This window comes from Sinocyclocheilus anshuiensis, unplaced genomic scaffold, assembly GCF_001515605.1.
Source record: "Sinocyclocheilus anshuiensis isolate Anshui unplaced genomic scaffold, SAMN03320099.WGS_v1.1 scaffold121, whole genome shotgun sequence".
NCBI classification, from domain to species: domain Eukaryota; kingdom Metazoa; phylum Chordata; class Actinopteri; order Cypriniformes; family Cyprinidae; genus Sinocyclocheilus; species Sinocyclocheilus anshuiensis.
The window spans coordinates 796,772-809,265 of NW_015539856.1; the positions used below are offsets into that span (position 1 = coordinate 796,772).

At 35.6% G+C, this 12,494-nt stretch overlaps 2 protein-coding genes across 3 annotated transcripts in view; one reads left to right on the forward strand and one right to left on the reverse strand.

Annotated features, from left to right (window-relative positions):
• Positions 1–7,249, forward strand: part of LOC107684824 (heterogeneous nuclear ribonucleoprotein U-like protein 2) — a 12,062-nt gene extending 4,813 nt beyond the window's left edge. For both annotated transcript variants that reach the window (XM_016481185.1, XM_016481186.1), the window contains 6 exons: positions 909–1,019; positions 4,584–4,752; positions 4,845–5,027; positions 5,135–5,184; positions 6,206–6,295; positions 6,379–7,249. In XM_016481185.1, coding sequence (XP_016336671.1) covers positions 909–1,019; positions 4,584–4,752; positions 4,845–5,027; positions 5,135–5,184; positions 6,206–6,295; positions 6,379–6,441 — 666 coding nt within the window. In that variant the 3' untranslated portion in view covers positions 6,442–7,249. The remainder of the gene's footprint in view (positions 1–908; positions 1,020–4,583; positions 4,753–4,844; positions 5,028–5,134; positions 5,185–6,205; positions 6,296–6,378) is intronic.
• An 886-nt stretch (positions 7,250–8,135) lies between these two features.
• On the reverse strand, positions 8,136–11,811 carry nudt22 (nudix (nucleoside diphosphate linked moiety X)-type motif 22). The gene is made up of 7 exons (XM_016481228.1): positions 11,793–11,811; positions 11,570–11,746; positions 10,204–10,708; positions 9,327–9,440; positions 9,099–9,196; positions 8,908–9,001; positions 8,136–8,419 (listed from the first exon to the last, which is right to left on the reverse strand). The coding sequence occupies exons 2-7, from the start codon at positions 11,653–11,655 to the stop codon at positions 8,318–8,320; spliced, it is 999 nt and encodes a 332-aa protein (XP_016336714.1). The 5' UTR covers positions 11,656–11,746; positions 11,793–11,811; the 3' UTR covers positions 8,136–8,317.
• Between the last annotated feature and the right edge of the window lie 683 nt (positions 11,812–12,494).

Sequence of the window (12,494 nt, forward strand, 5' to 3'; positions counted from 1 at the left end):
TTATAGATTTATTTCTTTTTTTTTTTTTTTTTTGTCAAACTATGAACCGCAGCAGCTCTGGTCATATGACCAAAAGCACAAATCTTATTGGTTGTCCATTTTTCATCAAAGCGTGATGAAAAAGTGATTAGAACAAAAAAAATAAATAAATTGCATTGATGGCATGTGAATGTTGATTCACATTAAAATGTTTATCGCATCGCTTTTTTTTGTGATTAATATTTATCATGCTGTAAATGGGCCTTTACCATTAAGATGAGTTCCAGACTAGTGCCAGTGTTATTTTAGCATATTTATACACCGTTATTATAGTTTCTTCTTATTATCATTAGGTATGTTTATTTCTTGTTATACTAATATAGTATAATATAAAATCTTTATAGTACTTTTTATATTTTCTGTTTAAGCTTTATTTTTATATGCTTTTGTCATAAAACATATATATATATATATATAGTTATAATTTATTAGTTTCACTTTTAGTACATTAAAACTTTATTTTTTAGAAGAGTTTATGTATATTTATTTATTTGTTTTAATTTATATGTTTAGTTTTTAATTTAAAAATATTTATATTAGTTGCCAAGGCTCATATTTATATATCTTTTATTTTATTTCTGCATTATTTCGCAACTCAGTTTTTACCATGAAGATAACATTAAATGCTGATATGGCAATAAATAACTACTACTACTCAGCATTATTTAATAATTTTCATTATTTTTAGTAGTTTTAGTTAACAATAACAACACTGACTAGTCGAGTTCCCACAATCCTGAAAAACTTGCAAATATGATTTCCAGGTCTGGGAGAGCCGCAGAAATTAGTAAAATCTTAATTCCTACCCAAGCATTTCCTTTGTTACTCACTGAGCATGGATCTATTTTCTGTATTTTCCTGTCCTTTAGGAGCTTCCTGGAGCCAATCGCAGAGAGCTGATGCTGCAGCAGGCCACTCAATGCGTCAGTCAGCTGATCAGAAGAGCTGCAGCCAAGAGGAGGAACTACATCCTCGATCAGGTAGTGAGGAGCACGTGTGCATTTGAACCGAAGCATCGGAGCTTGTTTCAGAATAAAGGGGCGTGCCAGATGAAGCCTTGATTCGAGGCTTGTATTGTTAACATAGAAATCACGTGACCAATGACAAATGAAGCCTCACTTTCTGTCCAATCACGGGAGAGATTCACTTTGTGTGTCGGAATGTTCGAACTACCAGAGCTTTACTAGTAAGTTTTCATTCAGACTTATTCAATTACATTTTTAAGTACCCAGTCATACAAGTAATATGAAGAATATTTATGATTTCAGGAAAATTAAATATTTGCCATATGCAACTAATATGTGACCCTGGACCACAAAACCAGTCATGTGGGACAATTTTCGAAATCTGAAATTATCTGAAAGCTGAATAAATAAGCTTTCCATTGATGTTTGGTTTGTTAGGATAGGACAATATTTGGCTGAGATACAACTATTTGAAAATCTGGAATCTGAGGGTGCAAAAAAATCTAAATATTGAGAAAATCATCTTTAAAATTGTTCAAATTAAGTTCTTAGCAATGCATATTACTAATCAAAAATTAAGTTTTGATATATTTACGGTAGGAAATTTACAAAATATCTTCATGGAACATGATCTTTACTTCATATCCTAATGATTTTTGGCATAAAAGAAAAATAGATAATTTTGACCCATACAATGTATTGTTGGCTATTGCTACAAATATACCCCAGCGACTTAAGACTGCTTTTGTGCTCCAGGGTCACATATGTGCACATTTTTCTTCTACTACATCATATTTGTACTGGCAATAAATGCCACAGTTTAATGGGTAAATGAATTTATCAGAGACAGAAATTCAACAAACACACACACAGTTATGATTTTATTTGTGCACATAACATCTATGGAATGTGTGGTGGCTGCTTTGTCCGACAGATCGGAATTATTTTTTTACTAACCACCAGATAGCGCTGTTTTCGACACTCTCAAAGCTTTAAATTGTTTCCCGAAACAGAGGAAAGTCTCAGTGCTTCACGAGGCTTTGTTTGCCCATCACTAGTCAGGTGGGCCAGAGTGGGTCTTTAAAAAAGTCTGAAATTTAGTTGCATCAAATTTAGGGCCATAAAGAGTCTTAAATTGTACAAGAAAGTCTCAACTATGATTTCAAGAGGCATTCAATTTGGAGATGAGCGCTGCACGTTTCAAAGTCCTGGGGTCCATTCTTTGTGCGTCGCTATCTCAGTTAGCTGGATTTGATTGTTGACGTTTTCGCGTGATCTTGGATTGTTTGGTTCTTCGAAGCTCATCCCGGAGTTGCTGTCATAGCAACAGCTCTGTAAGCTTAAACCTGCTCCGGAGCATCTTATTTCACGTAAACGGGATTAGATTGCATCTTTTTAAGCAGAATTGATACTTAAAATCTGTCCCAGCCACTGCTACTTTATTAGAAGAGTACCCTACTGATCCGGGGACAGTAATTTAAAATAATAATAATGTAAAACTTAATTAAAAAATAATATAATAATGTTGTGTAGTCTATAATACTATAGACACAGCCAGTTTTACTCATTAAAATATTTATTCATGATAAACGTATTTTATTGGATTGTCCAGCTTTTAATGCATGTAGAAAACTCTTTTATGAAGTAAACTCACTTAAAGAGTTTAGTATAATTTTGCCAGAAAAAGGTTTTTATCATATGTTAATGTAAAAAATCTTGTGTAATATAACTTGTTTGTTTGATGGTTTTTATTGTATTTGTTATACTTGTATTTTTTAAATTGCTTTTGCCATGAAAATAGCCTAAGATGCTGACATGGCATTAAATAAACATATACTACTACTATTTTTTCGTGATAAAATAATTACTTCATAATTGTATTCGAGTCTTACACACATGCTATACAGATAATGTAGAGTCGTGCATTAATTTGAGTGTTGACGGATATTATGGGAGTGGCTTAATGGAGCGCATGAGATGCAGATAACATGATCTTGACCCTTAAGAAACTTTAATGCTGTCACGTAACAAATCTGCTTCAAAGATAAAATTAAGTCAATTGCTAATTATAACATTTAAATAAAAATGTAAAGCCTGTACAAATACTAGAAATCGTGAATCGTGTAAAAAAATAAAAACATTTCACTTTTCATTTATCTATTATACCATTTATGTAGTTTTGTTCGCTTGGCTGTTTCCTTATAAAAGTTTTTCGTCAGGTGTCTTTTTTAATAACATATACTACTACTATGTTTTCGTGATAAAATAATTACTTCATAATTGTATTCGAGTCTTACACACATGCTATACAGATAATGTAGAGTCGTGCATTAATTTGAGTGTTGACGGATATTATGGGAGTGGCTTAATGGAGCGCATGAGATGCAGATAACTCGATCTTGACCCTTAAGAAACTTTAATTAATGCTGTCACATAACAAATCTGCTTCGAAGATAAAAATTACATGAATTGCTATTTACAACATTGAAATACAAATGTAAAGCCTGTACAAATACTAGAAATCGTGAATCATGTAAAAAAATAAAAACATTTCACTTTTCATTTATCTGTTATACCATTTATGTAGTTTTGTTCGCTTGGCTGTTTCCTTATAAAAGTTTTTCGTCAGGTGTCTTTTTTAATGATATGACGCAATCGTTAGATAGTCGTTACGCAATCCGCAAATTCGTTAGATAACCAAATTAGCCAGAGATCAGTAATCACGTTTAGAAGATCTGGCATCTTTCAAATCATCTCAGATGTATTAAGCGAGGTATGAAGAACGGGCCCCAGTGCTCCGCTGCTTTGATTACTGCTGTTACAGGAAAAACGGTTATATTTCTGCCGTTCCGAAAGCGCCACCTGCTGGCAGAGAATTAATGTGCATTTTCAATGAGCCTGTTGTTTTTGTTCAGACCAAAGTGAAAATCGACCCATGTTTTTACCCTGCAAACACGCAGAGCTGTAAATGTGAACTGGTGTATCGATAATGCATTATAAAAATCTAAACAGTAAAATGTATTTATATGTAATTTAATTAATATAATTATTGATAATATTTGTTTAAATTAATATAATAATTAATACTTTTGACTCAATCCATTTTCTTAAAAATGGTTTAAAGGCTGAAATGTGAAGTGTTTCATTTTATAAAACTTTTTGTTTTTGTGAAAACTTGTATCTGAACTGTAAATCTTGCTTTTTACAGTCATTTTAAAACATTGCCCCACCCCACTCATATGGCATTAATTTGATCTGTGCAGGTCTTAAAAACAGTCTTAAAAAGTCTTAAATTTGAGCTTAAAAATCCTGCAGAAACCCTGTGTGCTATAAAATAAACACAGCTGAAATGTGAAGTGTTTCATTTTATAAAACTTTTTGTTTTTGTGAAAACTTGTATCTGAACTGTAAATCTTGCTTTTTACAGTCATTTTACAGTTTAATATGTTACTATAGACATTGCCTTACCCCGCTCATATGGTATTAATTTTATTTGTGCAGGTCTTAACTTAAATTTGAGCTTAACAGAAACCCTGTTCAGAAAATGCACGTTCTTACTTTTTCACTTTCATCTTCAAGTCCAACATTTATCAGTCTGCCCGGCGACACAAGATGCTGTGTTTCCATGGTTACCAGCGAAGAGCGGTGGTGGTTCTTCCACCTGATGAGGTGTGGAGGAGACGTCTTGTACAGCGGCAAGAGCAGGAGGGCACGGCCCTTCAGGAAACGTCTCTTCTCAAAGCCAAAGGTTAGACTTAAATGACCCGATCATGAGTGTCAAGACACATTACAGCTGCACACTCCTGAGAAAGCTGTGTTCCTCTCTCCTCCTGTTTCCAGTGAGCTTCACGCTGCCGGAGCTGGGAGAGCATCTGGATCAGGTGATGTTTGTGGAGCTCAGCTCCGACGAGGCCCTGAAGCTCTTAACGCATTATAAAGAGGAAGCTCGCCACCTCCTGCCCACACCTCCCAAACGCAAAAAACACAGACGAGGAAGTCAAAACAGCCCCGTTCATCAGTGTGGTAAGAAGAGAAGATTTCACTTCTTTCTGTTGCATCGTTGAGATCTTGCTCCTAGAGCATGATACTGAATTTTCAAGTCATGAACATGTGCCTTTTCATTTTCCAAGGATGGAGAGGAGGTCCATTCGGCTCACACTATACATCCCAGAAAGCACAGGTAAGCTTGTTAACGTGATGTTACACGATTAGATATTCAAAATCAAATCTGTAGGAACCAATGGTGGACAGTAACAAAGTATTTTTATGAGTATCTGTAGTTTATTTGACTACATACACAAAGTATAATACCTTTCACTATACTACATTTCTTAAAAACATGTCGTTCCTCGTTACTTTGAACTTTAGAAATTGCGATAGACGTGAAGATGCAATAGCGGTGTCCGATTCTTGAACAAGCAGATTATTTTTAATTAACCTGTTAAATCAGTTCGCAAATTGCACTGAACGACTGACTCATTTGTGAATTGGACTGATCGGACTGCAACTGTTCTCAAGTCAACGAATCACTGATTCAAATGATTTGGTCAGAGCGAGTCTCCAGTGAATGACTCACTGATTCAAATGATCTCGTCAGAGCGAGTCTGCAGTAAATAAATGATCCAGTCAGAGCGAGTCTGCAGTCAACAACTCACTGATTCAAATGATCCAGTCAGAGCGAGTCTGCAGTTAAAAATTCAGTGAATTCACAAGTCTGATTCAAAATGAGCTGAGAATGGCAGATCCTCAAAGCTTGAGTGTCTCATTGCGCAAAAAAAAAAAAAGTTACTAATGCCAAATTTTAGTATTTATTATTGTAAATGAAAATCATATTTAGGTCACGACTGTCAATTGTTTGTTAACTAAATGTCCAATAAAAGCACAAGCTGTTTAAGTCCACTCTTTGAAGGAGCGGACTCCCGACAGAGGGGAAAATTACGATAAAAACACAATTAGGCTGGTTTTGTTTCGCAGACCTGGCAACCCTGCATGAAGTATATGTTAAAATAACAAAATAATCATTCAATGATTCGTACATTTTACTTTTAATACTTAAAGTACACTAGAAGTCAAATACTTTTGTACTTTTACTCTAGTAAAATTGAAAAAGAGTACTTAATACTTTTACTAGAGTAATGTTTTTTTTAGGATATTTATACTTTTACTCAGGAACTGTATATATTGATGGATTGTGCTCTTAGGGTCGCCATCCATCTGCCTTGTGTCGCTCTTACGGATGCAGCAGCGACCCACAGCGATACAGGAATTATTACAGACCGTACACTGGCCAGGTAAGAAAATCATATGGGTGCCAGTCTGTGGACGTTTGAAAAATAGAATGCATATACTTAATAGATCTTTGTTTTTCTTGCAGTGGAGCTCGTCTGAGCAAAACCAGAGTCGTTATGGCAGTGTGTATTATGGCTGTTCGAGTTAGTTGGAATCGTTCTGATAATCCCACAACTGATAAACACCCCAATCAGCGTTGATTAGCAGTGCTTCACCTTTACAAAAATAATTGGTTCTGTCTGTCTGTAATTTCATTAGCAAAGGTCATTGCTTATAATGAGGAGCCAGCGTGAGTACCAGAAGGCAGTTTGTTTTTAACAGGTAGCTAAACCCAAAAACTCAACATTCTGTCATCATGGCTTTTCTCTGTGGAACACAAAAGCAGTTGTTCAGAATGTCAGAGCTGCTCATACATCGACGGTTATGTTTATATTCATCTGTTACAATTATCAAGGACTGTTAAAATGTATTTTTAGGGATGTTCTGAATTTGATACAGTTTTATTCTGCTTTCTATACACTGAATCATGATTGATTTCATCGACAGCCATAGATTTTACCATCAACAGTGTACTGTAAAGACACTTCTCTACTTATTTGCACTAAAGACATTCAAGAACATTTTGTAAATGTGTGTAAATCTTTCTACAGAGCTTCTCCTTGCCATTGTCACATTTAGCTCTTTGTGGCTTGTAGGGGAATATTCTCTGTAAAACTGTTTTAGACAAATATTTTAATGTGGAAACTCCACAAATACATTTGAATTGAAAATGTTTCTCATCAGGTTAATACATTTAACGTCAATAGTGAGACTACAAAGTGAATATTTTCCAGGTAATATTTTATTAACTTGTTCAGGTTTGATAAATGTTCACTTGAGCTTCTTTGAAAAGACTTTCACTGAGAATCCCAAACTGACACTTGCACCAAATTAAAAGGTCTTAAGTCATTTATTTTTAATCCTTTATTCATTTATTTCTTTAAATTCTGTCACCAAGAATAAATTTCAAATTAAAGTCCGTCACAAATAATAGATTTCCATAGAAAACGATGCGAAATACACTTTACATGTATACAATACAAGAACTTCTGTATATATATATTATGAAAATTATTCAAACTTTTAATGGCCACCAGTATGCAAAAAAAAACGACTGTTTTGTAATGTATGTTTTTGCAAACTTTCAAACAAGTCCCTTCTACAAAACACTACTGCATGCAGAACAAAATAAACTGTTAGCCCTGATAGATCATAAAATAGATTAAAAGAATAGTTAACCAAAAATTTAAATGTGCTTACCCTCAGATCATCCAAGATGTAGATGAGTTTCTTCATCAGATTTAAAGAAATGTAGCATTGCATCAGTGTCTCACATCACAATAATCCACAAGTAATCCACACCATGCCACGTCCATCAGTTAATATCTTGTGAAGTGAAAAGATGCATGTTTGTAAGAAACAAATCCATCAAGACATTAACTCAAATATGACTCCATAATCCATCATAACACTTCCTCCAGTGGAAAAAAAAAAAGTCTGGTCTGAATCAGGAGAGAAATCTGCACAGATCAAGCACTGTTCACAAGCCAAAACAGTCCAAAACAAATATGTGTGTGGATTTTGATGCGAGAGACAACAGGAGATGGCCTTTTTTTCACTGAAGGAAGCATTATTATGAATAATGGACTCATATTTTAGTGCCTTAATTATGGGTCTGTTTCTTACAAATGCGCAGCTTTTGTCTCAAGACGATAACTGATGGAGTGGATTACTTGTGGATTATTGTGATGTTTTTATCAGCTGTTTGGACTTTCATTCTGACGGCACCCATTCACAGTGATGCAATGCTACATTTCTCCAAATCTGATGAAGAAACTCATCTATATCTTGGATGATCCAAGGGTAAGCACATTGTCAGCAAATGTTCATATGTGGGTGAACTGTTTCTTTAAATGGTGTAATTACTCGTGTTTATATGACCTGCTTGTGCAACTATTCAGAGGCGGTTGAGTATCTGATTAAATTCAGCAATCAGGCATCACCCTCTGATACAGCAGTACTGCACCCTTCGCTGAAGGACACATCTCTGACCACAGGGGGGAGCGCTCGTTTAATTGGAACATTTTCTGTAGAACAGAGTTAAGAAAATGACATAGAAATGCGATAAAGAATGTCTTTTGAAATTCCTGTTTATGTATTTGTACTCTGTTTTTGATGATTTGTAACAATTGTATCCTATAAGCATTTTGCATATGTAAAGAGGATGTGAATATGAAAAAAAAAAAAAAAACAGCAATAAGCTAAACAATTTATTAAAGCAATAAGCCCCGAGAAGCCGTGGTTTACAGTGAATTTATAACAGCTAAGGTACGACACGAAGCGGAGTGCCTAAAACCCCCTTAGCTGTTATAAACTGACTGTAAACCACGGCTTCTCGGGGCTTATTGCTTTTATAAAACGGTTATTCCATATACGTAGTAAGGTTTCACAAAATAAAACAACAGAAACGTAAACAAAGGTGTATGTTTGTAGAGTAATTTACAACAGCTTCGAACGTGGCTCAGCCAATCAGAATCAAGGACCGGAACTCTCTGTTTTATAAATAAACGCTTACCGCTCGACTCAGAAACAGTATTTCAGTGGACTCATGTGCCTCTGGACCTCCATGTCTGTAGAAATCTCTCACTTCCTCTGTTGTCAAAGTGCATCTTCACAGAGTAAATAACACATAAATGACTGGTTCTTTAAGCTAACAGCTCATCACGTGGATGTGGAAGATTCACAAATCATATGAATGATGTTTACCGGACATAAAACTCTGCACTGGGTCGTCCTGCACTAGTGTGGTTCAGCGCAATTCCCATAAACACCGGTTTGCTCAGAGAACTGACGGGAACGTTCACCTGTGATGAGAGTAAGAATGACAACAAAAAAAGACAGAGATGATGAGAACACAAAGCAGCATTCATTTCAACAATTTCCCAGTATGGGTTTGAAGCATCGTCTATCGAATGTAAATCCACAGATACACACCTCATCACTGATCTCTGCACACACCGAGGAGAAGATCTCTGAAACAACGGCTCTCTCTTTACCCTGCAGGAGATCAGCACATATGGCCTCCTCACTGACCCCTGGACACAACATCTACAGACACACACAGATACTACTGCATTTCATTTGGAATAAAGATTTTTAAATGTGTTTGAAATAAGTCTCTTCTCCTCACCAAGGCTGCATTTGATCAAAAATTGTGAAATATTATTACAATTTACAATACATTTTTTCTATGCGCAGTAGAGATTTGTTTGGAGCCCGAGTCTGCGCGGTAGAGATTCATTTGGAGCCCGAGTCTGCGTAGTAGAGATTCGTTTGGAGCCCGAGTCTGCGCAGTAGAGATTCGTTTGGAGCCCAAGCCTGTGCAGTAGAGACTCGTTTGGAGCCAGAGTCTGCGCAGTAGTGTCATGAGGTGGAGCCGCGGTATCAAACTCCCGCCCAAACTCCCGCAGACCCAATCAACCATAACGACACGCCTCGTTTTTATAGCATCACATTAACTAGCTAAAATCTAACTAATCACAAAAACGAACAATTGAACATATATCATCGTGATACCAACAGCATGATACCTTAAATGACCAAAACCATCTTTCGGAAAATTGTATTGGAAGTGCAATTTATTTTTTTATTTTAACTCAAGTCCCATTCGTTTACATGGAGAGGGCGGGGTTTATGACCTGTACTGCAGCCAGCCACCAGGGGGCAATCATAGAGCCTGCAGCTTCACTTTTCAGGACGTGTGAGGCACACCCGATTTTTACTAATAAATGTGGCCTTGGTGAGCAGAAGAGTACATTTACGAAAGGACACATGATGATGGAAGTAATGAGCAGCTCTCAGTGTATCTGACCTTTGGCTCAGGGTGACCTCCAGGTATGTCTAACAGGCCTGCAGCCTCTGCCACTTTCTGGCTTCTCCTCAGCAGGACGACGTCTCCATCTGCCGTGGCCATGACAGCACCGACCCCCAGCGGCTGAGCGAGGAAGGCCTGCGGATCTGCGCATTCGTTCTGTCCGTGACTCTGCAGCCTCCCCGCCTCTCGTGACCAGTTAGTCCCGAGATAGTCTTTATAACAGGTCAGGCCTAACTGTAATGTGAGCACACACGACTGCTCATCTTTGGCCAATCTGTCTGAGGATTTATCAGCACTTTCTAATTGGTCTCCTTCACCACATTGTGAGCGTGTAAGGTTTTGGGCGGCCTGTTCTGCCACGGGTCCTTTTTCCATGACGGACAGCACCGCTGAATGCAATCTGAATTTAGCTCCATTGAAGAGCCACGGTTCTTTGGCCACTCGGTCACTCCACACAGCTTCAATGTGCTGCTCGATTTCAGGAAAACTCTGCCGATTGAACCTAGAGTGGGATTGCAGCAAGTCAAAGATTTTGACATTTTTCGTAGCATCAAAAATGTATATGTATAGAGTAGTGCTTTCAAACACTTGCGATTAATCAAAATAAAAGTTTTTATTTACATAATATATGCGTACTGTTCACATTTAGTATGAATATATAAATACACACTCATGCATGTATACATTTAAGAAAAATATGTAATTTTTATATATAAAATATCTATATTTATATATGATATAAATTATAATAAATATAAAAATTAGTGCTGTCAAACGATTAATCGCGATTAATCGCATCCAAAATAAAAGTTTTTGTTAACATACTATATGTGTGTACGGTGTATATTTATATATAAATACAAAAACATGCATGTATACATTTAAGAAAAATATGTTATGTTTCTATATTATATATTTATATATAATATAAAATATAAATGTATATACATGTAAATATTTTCAAAATATATACTGTGTGTGTATTTATATATACATAATAAATAAACAGTACACATACATATATAAACAAACTTATTTTGGATGCGATTAATCGCGATTAATCGTTTGACAGCACTAACAAAAATATATATAAATAGTTTTAAAATATATACATGTATGCGTGTGTATTTATATATAAATAATAAATACACACAGTACACACACAAATATAATGTAAACACAAACTTTTATTTTGGACGCGATTAATCGCGATTACTCGTTTGACAGCACTAGCTGGTCACCATTTATTCATTCCAATCCTATTTTGTGACGGTTTAATATTTAAAAGTATAAACATTTTTAACTAATATGACATCATAAAATAATTTAGAAAACACATTTGTGATGGATATTTATATTGTACCTGTCTGAAATTTCTACGTGAATTTGATGTTCTCCAAAAGCCTGTAATGGATCAGAGAGCAGCATAAAAGACACCTCTGGATCCATGACAAAACCCTTTCAAACTTCTCCGAAGTGGACTTTCAGCATGGGTGTCTTCTCAATGCCTGCCTAGATATGATTTTTGAACAGTGTACATCTAGACAGAACAAAATGCAGCTACTAAGCAAAACTTACTTCCTTACCTAAACCGAAAACAGTCGGACTCTTAACTCAACAACTTCCGGAAGCGATGTGCTTCAAAATAAAAGTCTGCAACCAGAGCGTCTGCTGAAAACGAGATAAAATAGAACAAGTAAACGTACTGTAATGCGTTTAAATAAAGCACATGATACATGCTGTATTTTCTTCATCTCTTACATAATCTGTATTTTTTAGAGAAGCTCACCTTAGAGTCCAGAATATTTAAAGTTGTCCAAGTAAAGTGCCACTGGCTCAATTATCATATCTTGTGTTGTACATATAATTTATAATTTTGTCTTGGCATGAGAAAGGCAGCTTGGCCTAATGGGTCTGAAGAGATTATTTAAACAGAATAGTATTTGCATACTTTTCTACACATCTACACCACACTTATCCCAAGTGAGGAGTGAAATGTCTGTTTAGCTGACTTTAAAACGACATTTTATCAAAAACTTTACCATTTGTTTCCAGTGCTCCATCGATATTTAATAAACAAAATCAATTCTTCATTCATCATACACTTTGAAAGCAGAGAAAAAATATATTTGTTAATCTTTAGTCCTGTTAAAGTTTACTATAAAGAAATGTTCTTAACCCAGCACTACAATTAAGACTTCAAACCATAGATGTTAGCTTTTCTCCAAACTACGAAATTACAATGACAAGCCAACAATGTTTGATTTAAAAAAAAAAAATAAAAGTTT